A 23,285-nucleotide genomic window follows, 5' to 3' on the forward strand; every position below is an offset into this window, starting at 1 on the left:
GATAGGAACGACTGAAAGTCCAAATGCATCCTCTGGCAGGAAGAGATTTTTACATTTTTGGATCGTAATGAAATGTGTGTCTACTCTTCACCACCCTAGTTAAAATAGCACCTGCTAACCCCTCACCTTGGGTCTACTTTACCCTACCCCCCATCCTGCTTTATTTTCTGCATGCCACTGACATCGTCCGACATGCTCTGTCTTCTCCTTCAGTGCCTGTCTCCCACGAGACTTGAAGTCCACTGAAAGCAAACAAGCATTTACACATTGGCCCAGCTGTACACATACGCATACACGCACACACACGCACATGCACACACACACACATATATGCTCACATAATTGTGGAGACACACACGCCCACATTTCCAGACCAACACACCGACCTTCACACAAACACAAAGGCACACGGTCCTGGATAATCCATACAACGTGCACACCGCTGAAAAGACATACCATTCTCCTGAATGATGTCAGACGCACACTGCTCGAGGACAGACAGGTTTGCCAAGATGGTCACAATCTGGAAAAGAGAATTGAGAATCTGAGAAGACGGGCACACCTGAGCCAGGCGGTGCCCTCTGCGGATAGCAGAGCCAGGAGCTACAAAGCTTTCCTTTAGCCTGTGGTTCTTTCCCATCCGCATGGGCCGTGCCCTCATGGTATGGTCTTCCATCCTCATGGGCTCCTGCCTCCCACATGTATTTCCCCAGTGACTGGTTCCCATTCATCAGCATGTGGCCCTGGGGTGGCCCCCGGGGACCCTAGGACTCCACTGGAGAGAACAATGTGGCCTGAGTGAAAACGGGGGCCCCCTCGCCTTCTACAGGGTACGTCTAGCCCCAGACCCTGAAATGTAGACAGAACTGGAAGACTCCTGGCTAACCCCTCCCCTGGCTTGGGTTTCGCTCATCCTAGCTTCTTGCCCTGATAGTGAACCCTACCTACTTTCAACCTGAAATTAATGAATATCAAGGTCAAGTTAGAGACCGTGAGTAAGATCAAAGGGCAGCATTACACTGCAAGTGTCATGTGTTGTATGGAATCTGGTGAGAAAGTTCTTGCTCGGCTGACTTTACAAGTCTGCAGTCTACAGTCCTTGCCTGTTGCTCATCCCTGAAGGGCTGTCTGAGGTAAAGACATGCTGACACCAGGTGGACAGCGAGCCTGGTTACAACCGCATGGGCTGGGTAGCCAATAGCCCACCCCACCCCAACCCCTTGGCATCATCAAAGTTGCAGAGAGAACTCACTGCCCAAAACTGGATTAAGGAATAGGCCATCAAGGGACCGCTTACAGACCCCAAACTGTAAGGTGCCAAAACACCATTGGAAAATGTTGGAAACTTGGCACCTATTAACTCAGATACCACCCAAGACACTGCTCCTGACATAAATGGCAAAATGAAACCTACCCACTGCCACAGAAGCAGACAGCACTCTTGAGTGGTAATTAAAATAAATGATAAAACAAAATGGAAAACACTTCTCACTGGTGCAGTCCTATCTCTCTCGAAAGGGTTCTTCAACGCTTGTGGCACATTTTAACTGGAGGCCGTGTCCCCACCTCTGTGGCAGCAGCTGACAGTCTACTGAGGACAGTTCAGGCAGCTTAAATTCTGGAACTAAATAATGCATAGTAATGTGATGTTTACCAAGAAAGAGTATTATCTAGATTTTAATTGGTTCAATATTGACATATTATTCTGCATACATAAATGCATATAATAAATCTCTTCTTTTACACAGAAAGGAAAATTTTGCCATGTTCATAGAATATCTGTGCCCGTCCCCACTAAACACATGTTGAAATTGGATATGCGTTCTTAGGCTGCCATGTGTCAGCCCTGGCAGCTCAGCCCTGATCAGGGGCCTGGCTAAGCATGCCGGAGATGGGCTGCCAGGGGAGGGACAAGAGAATACCCTGAAAGCTTTATCCCACAGGCAATTCTGCCCCCTGGATGTTCTATGGAGGGAGTGAAGAAGGATTCATCTTTAGAAGCTCTTTTTCCTCCCCTTCTAAGGCTGTGAGTGTGTATGGGCCGAGGGGAAGGAGTTAGAGGGAAAATATGGGTCAAAGACACAGTCAGAAAAATGGAAGGTTCCCCAAGAGGCTTGAAGTGCACAGTCCTACAAGGAAGGAAACAAGAGGCTAAGCCTGGGTCAGATTCTAGTTCACTCGGCCTTCTCTGGGCCGTTAGCAGTAGCAGGGAGCACCTCTCTCCCCATCACCCAGAGCCACCACCCGCCAACCGTCTCCAGCCAACCATTCCAGATAAAGATGCTTCCTGGACACACAGATCCAAATGGGAAGGGAGGAAGCAAGGAAGCAAGGGCAAAATAAAAAAGGAGAAGGAAACCTTTGTCTGCAGCACCAGGTTCATTACATGGCAATTATTAGCTGTGTCACAGGCCCATGTAGGTCTTTGTGTCAGGCTAATTTAGATCCTGTTAATGAAAATTACTTCCTCTTTGCAGAGCCTGTACCCCATGTGGTTTTCTGAGGTTCAGATGAAGTATTCAATTAAGCACAATTTGAATAAATGCCAGTTATGCCCTGCTTTGAGTCCCCCTTCTGAAACATGCTTGCGTACGCACCGTGAGGTAGCAGGGAAGGGGGATCAATACTTCTCCTTGAAGTCAAGTGCAGGGATGGGATTTTAGGGACAACTGGTGTACCTTGTTGGAGACACGATAACAATGCTGTCAGGGGACAGAGTGCAAGAGCCAGGCAGACAGTTTTCCCCCCGGCCACGGCTGATTCAATCCTGTCTGATGATTTTCAATTAAGTCCTATTCCTCCTGAGTGAAAGAGTACTATTCCCTCCACAGTTATTCAGTGAATACAGAGGATATCAGCCTCAAGAGAGGCTCCAGGTGAGAGGCAGTGCAGTGTAGCGGCTAAGCACAGGGATCAGCCTGGTTCCAAATCCGAGCTGTGTCATTTCTTTTCCATAGGATCTTGGCCATGTTATTTAGCCTTTCCTTGGTTGATGGAAGTGTATTAGTTTTCTGTTGCTGCTATAACAAATTACCACAGGCTCAGTGGCTTAAAACGACACAATTTTACCTTACAGTTCTGAAGGTCAGAAGCCCTCCATGGGTCTCGAGGAGCTAAAACCCAGGTGTCAGCAGCACTGCATTCCTTCTGGAGGCTCTAGGGCAGAATCCACATCCTTGCCCTTCCTGGTTTCTAGAGGCTGCTCGTATTACTTGGCTCTCGGCACATCACTCTGCTTCCTCACTCGGAGCCCACTTTCAGACACTGACCCTCCTGCCTCATTCTATAAGAACCCTTGTAAACTCAAAGTGGATGAAAGACCTCAATGTGAGACAGGAATCCATCAAAATCCTAGAGGAGAACATAGGCAGTAAACTCTTTGACATCGCTCACAGCAACTTCTTTCAAGATACATCTCCAAAAGCTAGTGAAACAAAAGCAAAAATGAACTTTTGGGACTTCATCAAGATAAAAAGCTTCTGCACAGCAAAGGAAACAGTCAACAAAACAAAGAGGCAACCCACAGAATGGGAGAAGATATTTGCAAATGACACTACAGATAAAGGGCTGGTATCCAAGATCTATAAAGAACTTCTCAAACCCAACACCCAAAAAACAAATAATCAAGTCAAAAAGTGGGCAGAAGATATGAAAAGACACTTCTCTGAAGAAGACATACAAATGGCTAACAGACACATGAAAAAATGTTCATCATCATTAGCCATCAGGGAAATCCAAATCAAAACCACATTGAGATACCACCTTACACCAATTAGAATGGCAAAAATGGACAGGGCAAGAAACAACAAATGTTGGAGAGGTTGTGGAGAAAGGGGAACCCTCTTACACTGTTGGTGGGAATGTAAGTTGGTACAGCCACTTTGGAAAACACTGTGGAGGTTCCTCAAAAATTTAAAAATAGAGCTACCCTATGACCCAGCAATTGCACTACTGGGTATTTACCCCAAAGACACAGATGTAGTGAAAAGAAGGGCCATATGCACCCCAATGTTCATAGCAGCAATGTCCGCAATAGCCAAACTGTGGAAAGAGCTGAGATGCCCTTCAACAGACAAATGGATAAAGAAGATGTGGTCCATATATACAATGGAATATTACTCAGCCATCAGAAAGGATGAATACCCAACTTTTACATCAACATGGATGGGACTGGAGGAGATTATGCTAAGTGAAATAAGTCAAGCAGAGAAAGTCAATTATCATATGGTTTCACTTATTTGTGGAACGTAAGGAATAGCATGGAGGACATTAGGAGAAGGAAGGGAAAAATGGGGGGGGGGAATTGGAGGGAGAGATGAACCATGAGAGACTATGGACTCTGAGAAACAAACAGGGTTTTAGAGGGGAGCGGGGGAGGGGGGATTGGTTAGCCTGGTGATGGGTATTAAGGAGGGCACGTACTGCATGGAGCACTGGGTGTTATACGAAAACAATGAATCGTGGATCACCACATCAAAAACCAATGATGTATTGTATGGTGACTAACATAATAAAATTAAAAAAAAAAAAAGAACCCTTGTGGTAACGTTAGACCCACATCGATAATTCAGGGTAATAGTCCTTTATCAAGATCCTTAATTTAATCATACCCACAAAATCCCTTTGACCACATAAAGTAGGACACGGATTTGGGGGATTAGGTTGTGGACCTCTTTGGGGGGGGAGGTCATTATTTGGTCTACAACAGGAAATAAATGCGTAAGATGATTCATAAGACAGTTATGAGCATTCAGTGAGCTAATTTTTTTTTTAAGATTTTATTTATTTTATTTCAGAGAGAGAGAGTGAGTGAGAGAGAGAGCATGAGGGGGGGGGAGTGGGAGAGAGAGAAGCAGACTCCCCACTGAGCAGGGAGCCTGATGCGGGGCTCGATCCCAGGACCCTGGGATCATGACCTGAGCCGAAGGCAGACGCTTAACCAACTGAGCCACCCAGGCATCCCATCAGTGAGCTAATGTTTTGTCAAGTACCCAGAACATTTGTTAAACAAAATGAGTATAACTTCCTTCTGGGAAACAGAGCCTGAAAGTATCCAGAGCTTGAAAGATTATGTCAAGGAGTCCCAACCAATGCAACGCCCATTGTTGCCAAATGTGCTGTTAATGGGAAATCATTCCTGAAGGAAGGCGAGATCCCAGAGCCCTTCCCAGCAGAGAACCCAAAAAAAACTCTGTGCTCATTACCTCTGTGGCATTTTGAAATCACTTTTCCTTGGGCCTCCCAAAGACTGACTGCCTTAGAAAAATTAAGGTGAGTAAAAATTGGCCAGAATAGCAGGGGACCTCCCATGTCACTGATTCAAGAAGAAATGCCCCATGTGGTCAGATGGAAGTTGGCGAAGTCTTTTGATGTCAGCACACACACAGAGAAAAAGGTTTACTCCGTGCTGGCTCAGGGCAGGTGCCCCTGGAACGCTTGTCTGCAACTGATCCCAAGGCATTAACCAGGCTTGTCTCACATCCTCCGCAACGTCTGCCTGTGATCCCACTCTGACTCTATCTCTGTCCCTTTCATTTTCTATATTGTAAACTAACATTTTCTATATTGTGAACTAGGAAGACCATACTGTAAAAAAAATCAAGTGAGGATTATCCCAAATAGAAGCCGGTGCACTCATATGATAGAATTTACAACACAGAAAATCTAAGATGCATTTAATGAAAAGTTATGATTGCTTTTATGCTCTGCAGTAATTAGGACAAAAAGGCCAACATTTCATATGACTGTAATTAGAATTAATCTTTAATTGCTAGATGGAATATTTAGATTTCTACCATCACTGTGTTAACTCTCTAAAAGCTAGAGCAACAATGTCAACAGCAGCCAGCAAAATCTCTTTCAGCCTCTAGGGGGCGCCCAGTGCTCTTCTCTGTCCTGCCGTCTTCCCTCCTTACCATTTTTTCTATCAAAAAAACAGGCAAGACAAGGACATTGGCCTGAGAATTAAGGGCTCTGAGAGAGGAAGGATGTGGTCTCTTTGAACACGCTTTCTTCCCCAAGGCCAGGGAGGCAAGGCGGTGCAAGGTGCAGCCTCCGCTTCTCTCTACTGAGCCGCTCACTCCATCTGCTAGGCGTGGTCAGGGACCTGGGAGCTGGGGGCTGAGCAGGCATGGAGACCAGGAGAGCCTGCCTAGGCCTGAGACAAGCACACTGCTCGCACTCTCAGGAACTTGGATCTTCCAGGCCCAGCCTGCCCTCCACACTACCAGAGAGCCAAGACAGGAGGGCTGGGATTTGGACTCAGGAGAGAGAGTCAAATGCCATACCACGGCCTTGGATGTAGGTCCCAGGCTGTTGGTGAACTAGGCCACAGGACTGTCCCTCGGATTGCATCGAGGTTGGGATGTGCGCCTCACAGGATCAGAGAACGGGTAAATGCCAGACCACGTGCTCTGTGCTTAGTTTTCCCTTGGCTCTGTTAGAGGGGTTTCTGGGGCAGATCAGGACTGGGTGTTGCAATCCTGGTTGACAGTCTTTATCAACAACCCCCCGCCCCCTAACCCACACACACAACTTGCATATACCCATACACAGACTGGAACAACACACGCATCGCCTCACACCACACGACACTCACCACCCCCACATCACCTCCATGTCCAATTGGCCCCACCCTCCTTCCCCAAAGCTGACATTCCCGTCTCAGTCCCATCCCAGTCCCTGGTTCTATCACAGACCCCAGCCCCATTCACCACTGAGTATCTGCTTTGCTTCAACTACTTTATGAGCATTCTGCCATCTAATCATCATCATGACACGAGGAGGGAGGAAAGAGATTATCCCCATTACACCAATGAGGAAACCTGTGGCTCAGAGAAGTTAAGTGATTTGTCTAAGGTCACACAGCTAGGAAATGGCAGAGCCAGGATTTGAAGTCGGCTCTGTCTGAACCCAAAGCCTGTGCTGTTTCTACTACGTCATGTGTGTCACATAGGTATATAGAAGGGTTTTATGGAGTATAGAGGGCTTTTGCAACGTGAGTCAAAATTATAATCCCTATTAACTGGCATTTCTGATAATGGACTCCTGATGATGGTATTCACGGTGAGTTTTCAGAAATGCCACAAAATCTGAACATTCTAAAATACCAACCATGCAATATGTGTTTTCATGGGAATACCTGTAACCCTCCACCTTTATGAAAGCGATTATTTCTGAAAGGACATAAAAAGTCATGCTCAGTGAAGGCCTCTGTGGTGGCCTAGACAAGATAACTGGGTCCCTGTCACCCTAGGTTGTCACTGCCTTAAGGCAGAGCAGAGGTGAGGCCGCGCCTTTCCCACCACCTCAGGTCATGGCTGCGGCTGGACGCCCTGGGCAGCATGCCCCCTAGAACACACTTCCTCGGAATGAAAACTCAGGCCACGCAGATGTCTGGTGAGGCAGGGGGTTCCGGATGCGCGACCACATCCAGCTCCCCCCAGATTAGCGGGGGGGGGGGGGTGGAAGAGCACGGACCCAAGGTAGCCCTCACCCCTGTCTACATCTCATGGTGGGTACAAGATAGGCACCACAATCAAGGCTTTTGTCAGGCAAATGAAGGGAATTCAGCTTGCTGGGGTGACAGGGCTTCTCACTGCGATGTCCATGCGGAGGTGGACGAAATAAAGATCCAAGACCCAGCGGCTCCGCACAGCCCTGGCGTCACTGGCAGATGCATTACCGGAAGCCTCGCGGCATTTAATTTCCTAAGTGTTTGAGGGGGCGGTGAGCACTTCAGAGCCTAATTCATCTTCGTTGTCTTCATTACAGAGAGCTCTCGGATCACTTTAATCCTCCCCCTGCCACAGCAAAGAGCCATTTGTTTCTTTAATGGGTGCGTTTTCACCAGCTAAGTGGTTGCTCTGAGTCACGGCAGTAGGTGGGCAGAAGGTGAAGCTGTCCTGAGGCTGGAGGGGGTGGGGTGGACGTGCCAGGCCCAGACTTGGGGGGAAGGGGCGAGGGAGGAGCAGGGAGAGGAAGAGAGAGGGAGGGAGGGGGGTGATGGGGTAGGGGTCGGCGGAGAGAGAATGGCAGGAAAACTCTGGACTCCAGATTCAGAAGGAATTGCCCCCTGCATAGTTTGACCACATTCTCTCCTGGCCCTGACCCCCTCCTTCCGAGGAATCCATGAGGTTTCAGGAGGGGGCTGGTCACTCCTCATGATACAAAAGGGGTCTCTGCCCATAGAGCTACAGGATGTCTGAGCTGGAAGAGACCATGCCCATTTTACAGATAAGGAAATTCCAGTCTGGAGGTTTCCCCATTCCCGGCTGTGTGCCACACATTTGTATTCATTCGTTTATTTCATTCTCATTTCAACTTAGTGAAGTATGTTGTATTCAACCCCATGTGCAGATGAGGAAAGTGAGGCTCAGAATGAATTGCCTCCAAGGTACATGATTAGAAAAGCATAGAAGCTTCTTTTTTTTCCCCCTCCTCAGAGGAATAAACTGCATGAAATAACGAGAAAGGAATAAATATCATTAGAAAAGTCAACACTGCATTGTGAGATGTGGCCTCCAGGAAAAGGAGGCGATGCCAGAGAGCTGGAGCCATCAGGGAAGGCTTTCCAGAAGTTTCTGGGGTAGGGGTCAAACAGGAAGAGCTGTGGCAGTTTCGACTAGGTGTTGGGGCTGGGAGAAACAGAGGCTGGAGCTAAGAGGCAGACAGGGAAGGCGGAGTTCGGTTGGAGGCTGGGGGGATCATTAGCTCAGGCACCTGGTGGAATTTACAGAGGCCTAACACCCACCTGACCCACCACGCACACCCCTTGGTAAGGAAATGGGAGGCTGAGTATGGCAGAGGTGGGACAGGATAGAATTCTATAACCTCAGAGCTCAAGGCTCTGGAAATCCCCCTCATTCAATGTTTTCAAACACGTTTAGCAGTAAACCCTTTTTCCCCCAAACAAAACTTTATGTGGAACTCAAATATACAAAATCATTGAGACTGAGAGAGGGGTTGAGGCCCTGAATCAAGGCTCCGCTCCAACCTCTGCTTTTATGGAGGCAGAGAAGGGAAGAAACTCTCTGCAGGGAACAATGTCAGACCAGGACACAGAATTCTAGAGGAGGTCCAGGGCCCTTCCCGTGGTGTCTCTGCTCCTGGGAGGTGCTGGTGTAAATGGACATAGAGGAAGGCCCTGTAGTGGTTGGGATGGAAAAGTGAGGTAGAGAGTGGGCTCATGAAGACGCTCCAAGGGCAACGAGGCATGTTGAGAACATTCTCCTTGACCTAGAGTGTGACTAACAGGTCTGACTGTGTGCTGCCTGGCCAGGTAGTCTCCCCCAGAACCTTCGCCCTGGCCTCCTGACCTCTGTCTTCACAGCTGCAGGCTCTGTGCCTGCTCCCCTCGGGGCTGCTCACCTGATCCCGGGTATAAGGCGTATCCACTCTCTGCTTGTCGCTGCAAGCTTCCAGGAGGACACGGATGGCATTCAGCTGTAGAAGCATCTCGCAGGCCATCGTGTCAAAGAAGGTGATGTTGGCAAGGGCCGCAGAAGCCAGCAGGAAGACTTCCCCAGACGAGGCCTCTTGGCACAGTTCTGGATGGTGAAGAAGAAGACATCAGCCTCCCTGCCTGTGCTCCCATATCCGTTATCTCATTCGGTTCCCACAAGAGCTCTGGGAGAAGGTCTGGGCAGGTGTTATAATGCCCGTTTTAGAGGTGAGGAAAGCAGTTGCCAGAGAGGGAAATTTATCTGTCTACCTAAGTGGCAGATCTGGGATTTGAATCCTGGTGTATGACTTCTATTTACTCCTGTGTCCGTTTACTCCTTAACAGAGAGAGCACCGCATGTCCAGTACTGCTGGTGTCTTGGGATGGCCTGGCAAACAATACAGATCAGGGCTTTGCCCCTGGTAAGTTTACATCCTACTAGTAGGCGAGAGAAAATGAGCTTTTAAAAAACTGAATAAGATTATTGCAAATTCTAATGTGAGGGAGAAAATGAACAAGTGCTAAGAGAATAACTAAAGGCTCAATGGGGTGCTTAAGGAAGGTCTCCCTAGGAATGCAACAGCTAAGACTTTAAGGAGAAAATGGGACAATCGTGGGAATACTTGGGGAAGAACACATTTTAGGCCAAAGGAACAGCAGCACGTACAAAAGCCCTGAAGCAGGAAAGAGCTCCCAGTCCATCTGTGTCTCCAGCAATGTACATTGGACTGCTCCTGAATTTGCCTTAAGAAAGAGGCTGAAGTTAAAACATAAGGACTCAGCCTTTCCGGCTGCCAAAAGCAGAGCTTCAGGATTTCCTTTGGTCCCAAGAAAAGGGTCATATGGCTGCAGAAAATGCCTACACCAAGCCCTGGGATGTCAGGCTCTTCCTTTCTGCTCCTAGTGGCCATGACCCAGACCTAACCAGAGTCCCCCACCTTACCATCTGCGAGTGATGAATCTGATGGGTCTTTACAGAGGAGAGACTGTCCCCCAATCCCTGTAATCCTCCACCATTTAACACATTTCCCCATGTGTTCCCACTTGACCCTGAATGACCTCCTGCCTCAGGAGGAGGCATGCCGGCCACCCATTCTAGTGGACGGAACTTCTGACCCTCAGCTCCAACTTGAGCACCATTCAAGGTGCTACCTGGGTCCAGGTGCTCTCCTACTGATCACACCTCTATGAAAACACAGAGAGAAACCACACTTCAGGAAAATGCTCCCAGGAAGAGTTGAGCTATGTGCAATCCTGATCCCTAATCTTGGCCTCCAGACAAAGAATCTATACTTCCAGTTTCTAACATTGAAGCTGGCACCTCTTGGCCCTTTGAGTGAATTCAGTTACTGGCCCCGACCTAAACAGGGACAGAAAACATTAGTTGGGCCACCTGCTGTGTGCCTTGCTCTGAGCACTCTTAAGGTAGACAAGGGCCGCCTCCACTTGCAGGCGTAGAAGCCGAGGCCCAGAGAAGCTAGTAACTGCAGCAACACTCCCATTTACTGAGTGTTTACTCTGTGCGAGGCACTGCTCTATATCCTTGACCTCCTGAAGCCATTCCAGCCTCACCACAATCCAACTTTCTATCACAATTTTATAGCTGTAGAACTGAGGATTCAAATATGAAGCAATTTTCCCCAAATTGAGGCATTGGGGATTATGGGTCATTGTTACACTCTAGACTCAAACGCAGGTCTGCCCGATCTCGGTCCCCATTCTTTCTGTGTCCCGGGTTGCCTCTTGTCACCAGGCCTCTTTGATTTTGTCCCAGTGGTTCTCCTGCAGATTTCGCTTTCAGGGAGGCAATGTCTGTCCCTGGGCAGCCCTGTGCCCCTCAGCCCAGGTGGGACCAACTAAGCAACTCGGCACCTTGATCTAATCCCCCAGGGCAGGGCAGCAGATTCGCCCAGGAATTAAGGATTCTATGATTGCTCTTTTCCAATGACTGCCCCCTCCTCTAATTTTGGCGAACCCCTGGGGACAAGCCAACCTCTTCCAGGCAACCTCCCTCTACCCAAAGTTTGGAGTGAGACCACAGGAGTTACTGGCCCACTTTGCCGTAAAGATTTCTTCTAGAACCAAACACCCACACTAATCCTCATGCAGTCACGGTTGCCGCCAACGCAGCAATTATTAACACAACCACCTAAGTGCCTTTTAATTTGGGTGCACATTTATTGAAACTACAGTCTGAGTCACCTGGGATGCGTTAGGAAGATTAAATTGAGGATTCCAGTGACTCATTTATAAATGTTTCCAGGGAATAGCAAGAAATTGGAGGGCTATTTCCCACCAAAGAACAGAGCCCTGGCATCCTGCCCAGAAAATACATCCCATCTGCTGACTCTCAGAGCAGACTCTACAATGCATCTTCATCAGGGGGAAATAAATAAAGAAGCTCCTCTTCTTTGGGGAGAAATCCAGCCCAGGCAAAGAAGTAGGGATGGAGATATGGCAATAGGGAAAGCTTGTTTAGACTATATAGATTTGGGTATGTTTATTTAGTTTTTGCTATCATTTATACATTGGGATATTTTCAATAAAATTCAGGATTTTTGTCTTATCTTTAACAACTGGCCTTTACTACAAGGCAGCGATCAACGAGAGTTTAACAGTGACCACCACCCCACCCTTCATCAATGCACGTGCTTTTCAATTTCATGCAGGATTCAAATTTTTTTATTTTCTTCTTCCATCTGGCCCTCTTCAACCATTTATGTTTCCTGCCTGGCTCTGGCGGAGGACTGAGTATGAGACTCCTGGCATAAGTGAATCCTTACATTGTTATGTTGCCTCAAGAAGGTTCCTCAACTTCTCTAGGCCTAGGTTTCTTCTCCTATTGAGTGAGCATTTCTGGAGCTCCCTCTAGCCAAGACTTTCAAGAGTTGGCTTCTGTGTTTTCTCAACTTTGAAGAAAGGTGGATGTTGGCCAGTTGAGGTATCCCAGCCTGGCCTGGGGCTGTCGCTGCCCCAGTGCCTAGAGTCAGCCATAAAGTCAGTTTAACTGATGACTCTTCTGTTCAAAGCTATTGCAGATCTGAAAATTCTAGAGCTAGAAGGACTCAAGAGAAATGGCTACAACTTCATGTTTTCTATGTTAGGAAAACTGTGAAGGGCCTGCTCAGGATTGCTGGTCAACAGCTCTTTGCTGAATGGATGAATGAAAAGACAAAAGTCCACACCTGAATGTTCTGACTCCCAATCTAGTTTCTGTGCTGTCCCTACATTAGCGCTACTCCAAATCTTCCCAGCCCTGGTTTGACGATTCCAAGAGCGAATGCTAAATTTTCTGATGAGATTAATTTTCATTCATTTTCAGTCAGACATGGGTACGGAGACGGTGGCAGAGATAGGGATAGAAGTAGAAACACACACCCTTGCCGGCACTTATGAAAGAAAGGATGTGGTTTGCAAAACAAGTTTCCTGAGGATTTTATCCAGACAAGTCCCAGCTTCTGCAGTTTTGCAAAGGGAAGCTGGAGGAAGAGAGTATTCTAGACCTCAGACTATGATTCTCCAGCCAGGAGTACATAAGTCTGAATAGGGGAATCCAGAAGAGTCGAAGCTTTCCAGGCCCCACGATGCGGGCCCAGCGGTGGGCTTGCAGGTGGCAGGCTGGCGCGTACCAGGGCCTTTTGAGAAGCTGTTTGCCCCGTCATTGCTGCCACATTCGTTGGCTACAGTAGTCTGAGACTTCAGGAACAAAGCCCATCAGTCTCTCTGGTCAAGGATCTGAACCTCAAAATTCAAGGTCCTCTTCATCTCCATGGGGCTTGCCCCGGTCTCTATTCTGAAAGGTCCATTAATCCCAATGTGACCTTTAACTCAAAGAGCTTCTCAGAGGGCTGCGTGCATTTTAATAGGAGATTTGACAACAAAGCTCTTTAAAGCCTCTGATACATGAACAGTGGGATTTCAGTTAGTGTGACATCAGTGCAAGCTACATGGGGTGCAGTGAGTGTGGGTGTGTGGTGGAGGGGGGCAAGAAGGCCTCCTTGGCCCTTGCTGAAGACAACTGTGACAAGTCCCACTCACACAGCAGTCCCCTCCCGCCCAGGGTGACTCACTGATGAGAGCTGTCACAATTTCTTCCATGCTCTCCAGAAAGCTGCCGAGGTGCTGAGTAAAGGGCAGGTGTGGGGAGGTGACCTGGGCGACCACAGCCGCAGCCTCAGCCCTCGTGGCCTCTGAGTGGCTGTCATCGGTCAGGATGTCGGCCAAGCACAGAACACCATCCACCTGCAGGGGGAGAGAGGGCATGTCCCTGCACATTCCTGCTCACGACAGGAAGGAGACAGACACAAGCCCCCCACAGGGTCCAGCCCTGGATTCCCAGAACAGCCCAGGACTCTGTGTGGAGCCAGGGACAACCTGGTGGCAAGGCCCCCAGAAGGACCCCAAGTCTTGCATCTGAAGGCCGATCCTTTGGCTCCAGCAGAGATCAGTGACCTCCCATGGGCTTTTTAGATAGCAGGCACCAAGCCAAGTGCCCAGGCGCTAGCCCCTGACCATCCACCACAGCAAAATACAGTAAAAAAGAACAGTCACTTAGAACTCCCACATCCCCGAGCTCCACCCCTGCCCCCTCTTACTTGTACCGTATGACTTGGCCGTAGTCACTTAGCCTCTCCGAGACTCTGTATCCTCATCCACCAACAGGGTGTTAGGGGTTAAGGTGATGAAGCAGGTGATGCGAATCCAGGCAAGATGCTTGACAAGTGTTGGCTCCCTCTTCCCTTCCTTGGGTTATCTCTAGGCTGAGTTCAACGTCCTTCCCTCCCCATCCCGTCCTCCACCACCCTCCCCCCTTGAAAGAGGACTGCTTCCCTAGAGGCTTGCTCCCTCTGCCCAACCAGAGAGGAATGAACCTGGGTGTGGTGGGATGGGAATGCCAGATAAAGGCTTCAGCTTCCCAGTTCTGCCCCGATCAGATTTACTTACTCATGGCACAATAATAGCTTCTGCTTGTGAAGTGTTCATCCCTCCAAGTGCAGTACGCACACCATTTACTCCTTGTCGTAAGCCTCTGAGGCCAGTATGATTAGTATCCCCATTTTACAGATGAAGAAACTGAGACACAGAAAGGTTCACTGACTTGCCCCAGATCACAAACTTTAAAACGGGTGGGTTTGGAATTTGAACCCAAATTGTCTAGCTTCAAAGCCCATGGTTTCTATCAGGACATTATACTGCCTCCTGAGAAGTCACAACTGAACTCAGACCTCCGCCTCCATCAAGGGTCAGTAGATGAGGCTTTCTGGAGAAAGGAAGAGGCGGGGTGGTGGGTAGTAACTTCTCAAAGTTAGCTCAGCAGGGCGCCCGCTGCCCCTTAGATGCCCCAGGACACCAGCCTGCCTGAGGACCCTGTCATCGAGCACCAGGAGTGGGGGGCAGGGATGAGGCCAGGGAAGAACCAGGGAGAGAGGAATTGAGGAGACGCCTGAGCCGATGCTCCCCACACCTGCCGCAGGCCCGGGGCTCCTGTCCCAACACCCTTACTTCCTGCCACTCAGCTCAAGCAGCTCTCCAGAGGTCAGTGTTTCTCTTGACTAATTACCACCACTGACTTCTGGGCCTCCCTTAAATGGCTCTTGGGAGCTGTAAGGTCCATTAGCTGTAAAAGCCTTTGGCAATCTCAGACTCAAAAAGAGGCAAATGTGGGAACAGGAGCTGGGGGAGCTGTCCACAATAAAACTCACCTGGATGTGCCTAATGAAAAAGAACAAAGAGCAGCCAGGTGGCCACTGGCAGGATTGGATTCATGCCAGATGTTTGACTAACAGGCCTTCAGAGAGGGGCCTCACTTGGGCCCAGGTAAGGAAAGGGGGCTGCTCTGGGCCTGGAAACAGGAAGCAGCTCTATTGTCAGCCTGCCAACATAAGAAAGCTCTTAGACCTGTCGGGCCTTTATCCCTTTCCCCTTCCAGCACTATCCAAGGCTACAGCTAAGGGTCTCAATTACCTGGTCTCCTCAGGCTGATCTTGGATGCAAATGGAACTGCATTCCCAAACCCGGTCGAGAATGCGGGTCAAACCTAAACCAGACCCAAACCTAGTCCCTGACACATGCTTGGAGATGGGCCACTCTGAACGCACTAGAGAGGCCAGGAGTTAATGTTCTCCGAGGGCTTGGGTCACCGAGCCTGCTTCCCAACCCAAAATGCTTCTCAGCAAACCCACCGAGTGCGATTTCCCCGAGCACGTACTATGTGCCAAGCAGAGGTAAGCCGGGTACGCAGTGAGGCAGGAGACTCATCCATAAATAACCATTTTACAGCGTGATTTCCAATGAAGACACTCTCTGGGGAGGCCTCTGGAAGCCTCCCTGACTTAATGCCCACACCCCAGCTTGGGGAGGTGGCCCTCAGAGCTTGGGCCCAAATATATCTGCTAACATCATTGTGTTTATCACACTGTTTCTCCAAGTGGGGTCTGAGGACTAGCTGCACCAAATTCACTGGGGGTTTGTCCAAAGCACATTCCTGGGCCCCACCCAGACCTACTCAGACTCTGGGGAGGCCTGGACTTTGCCTTTCAACAAGGTCCGCAGATGACTTTATGCATCAGCAATCTGGAGCAGCACCACTGTGATGTGATTCTGTCTCCCTTGTCTGTCTGTCCCTCCTGCCCCCCTGGACACTCTGCAAGCCTGGGTATGACAGCTCATTCACTCGTGGCTGCTCCAGGCCTTCACACATAGTAGTAGGCTTTGGGCAAATGGGGGATAAATGCAAGTGAGTAAGAGTTGGCCAAAGACTTGAAGACACACTTTAGGTGAGTAAAGGGAGAGGATGGAGGAGATATTGTGAGCAAAGGCCACTACAGGAAAGAGCAGCTCCAGAGAAACAGGCAGCTTGGGAACCTGGGTTCTACAGGTTCCTGACCCCAAGAGAGTGACTCTGACTGAGCCTGATTCCTCTTCTGCCCTTAGATTCCCCAGAGAAGAGTGTATGTGGTGTCCTGTCTATGCAACTGCCCACTGTCCTGCTTTCCTTCTAACTTGTTTTCTGTGCTTCAGATCTCTTTTGGTAACTTGTTAATTATGAAATATATCATCCCTTCAAAAGAAAAGATATGTGTATGTATTGCAAATGTATGAGGTATAAAAAATAACAAAATGAACACCTATCTGTGTATATGTATATGCCTAATATCCAGAAACTCTAATATTAGGAATAAAATAACATCAGAAAGCCCCCTGTATGCAGTTCTTGATCTCATACCTCTGATTTCCCTGTTGGATGGGCCACTACCCTGAATTTTGTGCTTATTATTCCCTGTTTTCTTTAGAGATTTATTACATGTGTATAGTTTTATAAGGTTTTGAACTTGACATAAACGGTATTATACTGTGTATAGCAATTTACTTTTTCCCCAGTCAGCATTATGTTTGGGAAACTCCTTCCTGTTCGTCCCTGTGGCTAAGGTCCATTTATTTTCACTGCTGGGTGGTATTTCATTGTATAAACTGACTGTAATTCATTTATGTATTCTCCTATCAATGATCATTTGAGTCATTTCCCAGTTTTCACTACAATATATAATAATATTCTGTAAATATTCTTCTAAGTGTCTTCTGGTGCATACATGCCAGATTCTCTAGGGGTTTCCATCGAGGAGTGGAATGACTAACTCATAGGGTCTGTACATCTTTAATTTTACTAGTATTGCCAAGTTGTTCTGCAGAACAGCTGTAGCAATTTATATTCCTATCAGTAATGTATAAACTCACTTAACTCCATATTCTTGTCAACATTTGGTACTGTCAGATTCTAAATTTTTGCCAGTTTGGTGGATGTGCAAAATTTTTATTTTAATATGCATGTCTTTACTTTCTACAATGAAGCTCAGAGTCTTTTCATGTTTCCATTTTACTTTGATTAGGTTTGGTTTTGATTTTGGTTTTTGCCATTTGGACTTCCTCTACAAATTGCCTGTTCATGTGTTTTGCTCATTTTTCTATTTGGTGGATTGTCACATTGGGCCAATTTCCTAGGCCTTTGGCTCTGATGTTACTGACCTGCCACTTAGCCTGCTGTCAGCAAGATGCCACTAGCCCAAGTTGATTTCTGTGTGCATCACCATCTCAGCAACTCCAACTCAGCCAGTTCATCACAGTGGGAGGCCCTGAAGGGACCACACCACTGAGCTCCAGGCTTCCCAGGGCCTGAACCAATTCCTGTAGCATCAGAACATGCACAGGCTCTGGAGTCACATCTACCAGGGTCTGAATCCTGCTTCTGCATCTTACTAGCTGCACAATTTTTGTACTTATTTTGAGCCTTTATCTATAAGTGGGGGTAAAAATACCCACTTCAGAGGATATTGGAAGTTAACAAAGATAATGCATGTACAATACCTGCCACATGGTGGTGCCATCATCCCACCTCTTCCCCAACTGATGGTTGCTGCCATCTCTAGATCTGCGACCCTGAGTCCTACTCACCTTTCTGTAGGCTCCTCTGGGACTGAGACCCCACTGGGAACCTCAGCCCTTTGGGTTGGGGCCCACAGGTTTTCCTACTTGTTTGGACACCTCAACTGAAGCAGCCCAGAACTAGAACTTTTAAAAGGGGAGTGACTTCTATTTCTTTTTTTTTTTTTTTTTTTTTTTTAAAGATTTTATTTATTTATTTGAGAGAGAGAGAGAATGAGAGACAGAGAGCATGAGAAGGAGGAGGGTCAGAGGGAGAAGCAGACTCCCTGCCAAGCAGGGAGCCCGATGCGGGACTCGATCCCGGGACTCCAGGATCATGACCTGAGCCGAAGGCAGTCGCTTAACCAACTGAGCCACCCAGGCGCCCCGTGACTTCTATTTCAATTCCTGACCAGCACCAATAAGATGAATAACTACAATCTCTCAGAAGAGAACAAAGAGAAAAGTAGTACAATCCATGCATCTCTTTATAGCTCATCAAACATTAATTGCACACCTACCTTGTGATGGTCCCTGAACTAGGCATTGGTACAAAGATCAATCAGGATGAAACAAGAGATGGAGAAACAAAGACAGACAGATGCATAGAGAAATAAAAGATGAGAGAGAGAGAGAGAGATCACATGTTTAAAAAGGATTTGGGGACTTGTCTGATGCAGAGCCCAGCCCCCTGGTCCCTCTCTGACTTGGCCTCTGTAACACCTCTCCCTGCTGAGAACTCTCTCCATCTTGGTGCTCTCTCCTGCCTGGGACTCCATGATACCTCATTGTGGAGGCCAATCTCCTCCCTAGCTAACTACCACTTATCGTTTGCTCCTTTAGTCTGTCCTCCTTTGCATCCATCTAAGGTAGCTTACCCCAGGTGCCGCCATCAGCCCCCTTTGTACCATCTCAGTCAATAGCACCCAAGCCAAGTGGCCTCAGTGACTCACTCTGATGACCCCCAAACCTAGCTCTCCAGCCCTGACCTTCTTTCCTGAGATCCACATCTACCTTTCCAACCTGCCACTGAATCTCTTTATGTTTACTCCCAAATTAATTTGCCTAGATATTCCACAGGCACCTCAACCCACTTCACCTAAAGGTTGAGTGGTCATCTTTCCTGTCTTCCCTCCCCACTCCCTTCTCAGATCCAGGTAAGTAGTTACCTTCTCTGTGAACACACACCTGCCTCCCCCAGACAGAGTGTCTCTGTCCTCTCAGCTGCCATACCACTCTGGTCTGATGACAACTAGAGCACTTACTGTGTCAGGCTCTCCTCATAAGTTTATATGTCCATCCCGCCCTGCACTAGATGTGAGCTGCTCTGGGCAGCTCCTGTACTGAATCTTCTCTGGTTCCCAGCACCCAGCTGAGGCCCGACACATGGCAGTTAACACAGCAGGCTGCATGGTGGGGAGACAGAGGCCTGGGGAGGGAAAAAGATCATCAAGGCCATGATGCACATTAGTGCCAGAGCCAAGACTCCCATCCTGGTCTCCTCACTCTGCCCTGTGCCCCTCTGGGTAGCCTTTGGGAAAGGCAGCGAAGGGAGAAGCTAGTGAAAGGATCAGGTCAATGAGGGCTGCTTAGCTTAGCTCCTCGGGTGGGCCCAGGAGTGGCCCAGCTTGAGGCCAGCTTCCTCAAACACTGGTCCCATTTCTGGAAAGTCTCCATCCTCAAACTACCCACTTCCCATCCCTGGACATAAATTTAATGATGCCAGGAGAACAATCTAATCAAAGCACTTCCACATCCCTAAAGAAATTGCTGTTGGAAGCACTTATATGTAATTAGCTTTTACATGGAATGGGATGGGCCTGGGCCCAAGGCCAAGCTTTCCTCATGGGAGAGCATGCAAGTGGTGGTGAGGATGGTCTGGCCCGGTCATCACCTGGGCAGCAGGGCTGATGCACCTGGAGTCTGGACACAGAGGGAGCTGGTGAATGCTGAGATTCTCCCTGAGGAGTGGGTGAAGGAGAATGAAACCCATGCAGTTGAGGAACCCAAAATATACAGTAAACATCACATCAGATTTGAGCAATGTTCTCCTACTAATTATTGGAAATGCATCATTGGTGGCTTTTATGCAAATATCTAAAGGACACTGGCGAGTACATAAAGACCCACCATATATACTGGTGCTGGACTGCTATCTTCCAGTTCCGTTGTGCATGTTTAGTTTTTAGGGAAAGGCACAAGTGTTGGTTGCTGATAAACAGAATCATGCGAATGTGCTGGTAACTCAGCCACAGGGGAGGGAGCATGACCTAAAGACCCCCAGACTTCCTCCTTCATCTTTCTGTCCACTCAGACACCTAAAGTCTGCAGGAAAAAAAAAAAGTGGGGACCACAAAGCAGCTGGAATTCTGCTCATGGGACCAGGCAGGACAGATCTGTTTGCCCAGGGTATAGCCAGAAGGAAAAGTCGATCGTAGAGAGGGAAGCAAAGGTCATGCCCAGGGAAGCTAAGACAAGTGTGGGGCAAGGGACAGGGCAAAGCATTAGGTGGAATAAATGAATCCATCCATCAGAAGCAAGATCTGAATGTGGGATGTGAACCAGATCAGGGCAAGGTCCAGCACAGAATCTGTGAACAATATAAGGGGTTAAAGGCTCACTTTACAAAATGAGATATTTGTTTTAAGGAGTGCTGGTAGACCGAACACCTCTGTAGAAAGCTACCGAAAGTAAAACAGGCCTCCAGGAGGATAATATTATCCCCCTTACAAACTAACATATCCCAGACACCACTCAACCTCCTTTGCTATTTCAAAGAAGAATTTTTGATTAAAAGCTAAGTGTCAAAATGGATAAAACAAATATTAATATGTAATAGGGAATGGGACAGTGGATGAAAGGGATTATATAACCAGTTTGGCAAACAAGTCAGTGAGGTAGAGAGAGGTGAGTTATTGCAGTGGAGGGAAATCAGAGATTGAATCACTTTATTTTACTGACAAATAAAAAATAATTTCCCTGTCAGGCAGATGATTTTTCTTAAAGCAGATTGTCAAGCAGACGCTCTGTAGGCATTTGGGAGTAGAAGGAGTGGAGTTTGGGAGAAGGTTTCAAAAGGCCAGCAAGAACAAGTTCACTTTCCTTTGGGTTAGGGTTAGCAGGCCTGTGCTGATGTAAAAATATCAAGTTTTCAGCAAAGCACTCCTGGGCACAGCTTGGGTGGGAATTGTACAAAAAGTGCTTCTAGATCAGTGGTTCTTAGCCTGGTTCTCAGATGATTAGAATCAGCTGGGAAAGTTTTAAAATACTAATGCCTGGGCTTCACCACCAGAAAATCTGATTTAACTGATCTGGGGTGGAGTCTTGGTATCATTATTTTTAAAGAATCCTCAACGAATTCCCACAGGGATCTTAGGTCGAGCACCACCGTTGCAGAGGCACCTGTGGTAGAAGCTGAACAATCTTAGGAGAGAGAAAAGTCTGGCTCCACAATTCAGCTGTGCTACTAGCTGACTTGGTGAAATGAGCAGGTTACTTACCTTCTCTAACCCTTAAAATGATAATGGTATCACGGTTAATAATGAAATAGTAAATGAAATATTGAAGGAATTCCCCCCAAACCAGCAACAAGACAGATACCCATTATCACCACTCGTATTTCACATTTTACAGTGGCCCTAGCCAATGAAATAAGACAAGAAAAAGAAATACAAAGGTAAAATCATCAGAAAAGAGGAAGCAGATCTTTCATAATTTAAAGATCACATGAATGTGTACACAATCTGAACACAATCCAAATCTGTATAAAATCCCAAAAAGGCTATACACCATTATATTCAAAACTGTATTTTCTATGTATCAGTAAGAATTGGAAAATAAGAATTTTAAGATAGCACTTAATTATCATAAAAACATATCCCGATATAAGTCTTAAATAGATGTGCAAGATGCTGACACTGAAAACTCAAAACATAGCTAAGAGAAATTAAAGGCAGTCTGTATAAAGAGAGGAATACTACATTTATTGATTGGAACACCCTATACTGTGTAAGATCTCAATTATCCCAAGATCTCTTTATAAATTTAAAGAAATCCCAATCAAAATCTTCATAGGTGTTTCTGTGGAAATTAACAAGTGGATTCTAAAATGTACATAGAAAGGCAAAGAACTTAGAATTACCAAGATAATCTTAAAGAAGAACAAAGTTAAAAGATTTTTACTACCAAATGTCAAAATTTGTTATAGACTATAGGGACTCAGACAGTGTCATATTGGCACAAGGATGGACAAAAGACTAATGGAACAGAAAAAAGAAAAAAAACTCCAGAAACAGACTCATGCATGTATCATCACTTTACTAACAACAAAGGCACCTCTTTAACTAAGTGGCGTAAGATGGTCTTTTTGGTAAATGGCACTGGCTCAACTGGATATCTTTTAGAAAACACTGAACCTTGAATACCATTTCAAAAAATTAATTTGAAATAGATCATAGACCTAAATGTGGAGGGTAAAACAATAAAGCTAGAAGAAAATATAGGATAGCCTCATGATTTGGGGGTAAACAAACATTTCTTAAACGGACACAAGAAGCACCAACTACAAAAGAATGGATCAATAAACTGGACTTTCTCTAAAAGTTAAGCATTTCTATTCATCAGAAGACACCATCAAGAGAATGAAAAAGCAGACCACGGGCTGAGAATACATATTCTCAATACATATACCTGACAAAGGATTCATACATAGAATATACTTTCCAAGTTTATAATTCAATAACAAAAAGACAAAGAAGTCTTTTTTTTTTTTAATGGGCAAAATTCTCAGATAGACATTTCACAGATGATAGCCAAAGGGTCAATAAGGATATGGAAAAATGCTCAACATCGAGGCTCATCAGGAGAATGAAAATGAAAGCCATCCTGTGAGGTCACTCTACACCTGAGCAGGTGACAGTCGGGGCACTGCATGTCCAGCTACGGCCAAGTTGCAATACCTCTGAAGCAGCCCAGAGGAGAATGAAACACTCCTTTGGAAACTGTGTGTTGTTCCATCTCCGTGGGCATCTCCTCGCCCTACCTCATGCTTCCCTAAGCCTCTTCCTCTTTCTCATCCCCCTGCCCTCTCCCCGTCTCACTCTGTCTCTGCTGCGTGGAACCACAGGCCCCGTCACCTGCCGGCAGGGTCAGGACACTGGTTCTGGCTCTGTACTGTGAGAGCAGCCCGCTCTCCATGCCCAGCTGTTGCCAGGAAGTGGGTCCTCTCTAGTTAAGTCTGCCCCATACCTATGCCTTCTGCGGTCCCTCAGCCTCCTCACCAGCTCCCCTTCCTGCCCCAGCAACTTCCCTTCCCCAGCTCACCTCCAGACCAGCACCTGTCCCTCCAGACCAGCCCCTGTCCCATGGTGCAGGCTCCTCTATGCCTTGTCCAGGGCCCCCAGGAGCCCCTGCCTCCCCGTGGCCC

At 47.3% G+C, this 23,285-nt stretch overlaps 1 protein-coding gene across 1 annotated transcript in view; it reads right to left on the reverse strand.

Annotated features, from left to right (window-relative positions):
- INSC (INSC spindle orientation adaptor protein) overlaps window positions 1-23,285 on the reverse strand; it is a 118,904-nt gene that overhangs the window by 11,562 nt on the left and 84,057 nt on the right. Inside the window, exons 8-10 of the mRNA XM_032427126.1 lie at window positions 13,513-13,684; window positions 9,370-9,548; window positions 457-523 (exon numbers count right to left, since the gene is read on the reverse strand). Coding sequence (XP_032283017.1) covers window positions 457-523; window positions 9,370-9,548; window positions 13,513-13,684 — 418 coding nt within the window. The remainder of the gene's footprint in view (window positions 1-456; window positions 524-9,369; window positions 9,549-13,512; window positions 13,685-23,285) is intronic.

Source organism: Phoca vitulina, unplaced genomic scaffold (genome assembly GCF_004348235.1).
Source record: "Phoca vitulina isolate PV1807 unplaced genomic scaffold, GSC_HSeal_1.0 scaffold36, whole genome shotgun sequence".
In the NCBI taxonomy this organism is placed as follows: Eukaryota; Metazoa; Chordata; class Mammalia; order Carnivora; family Phocidae; genus Phoca; species Phoca vitulina.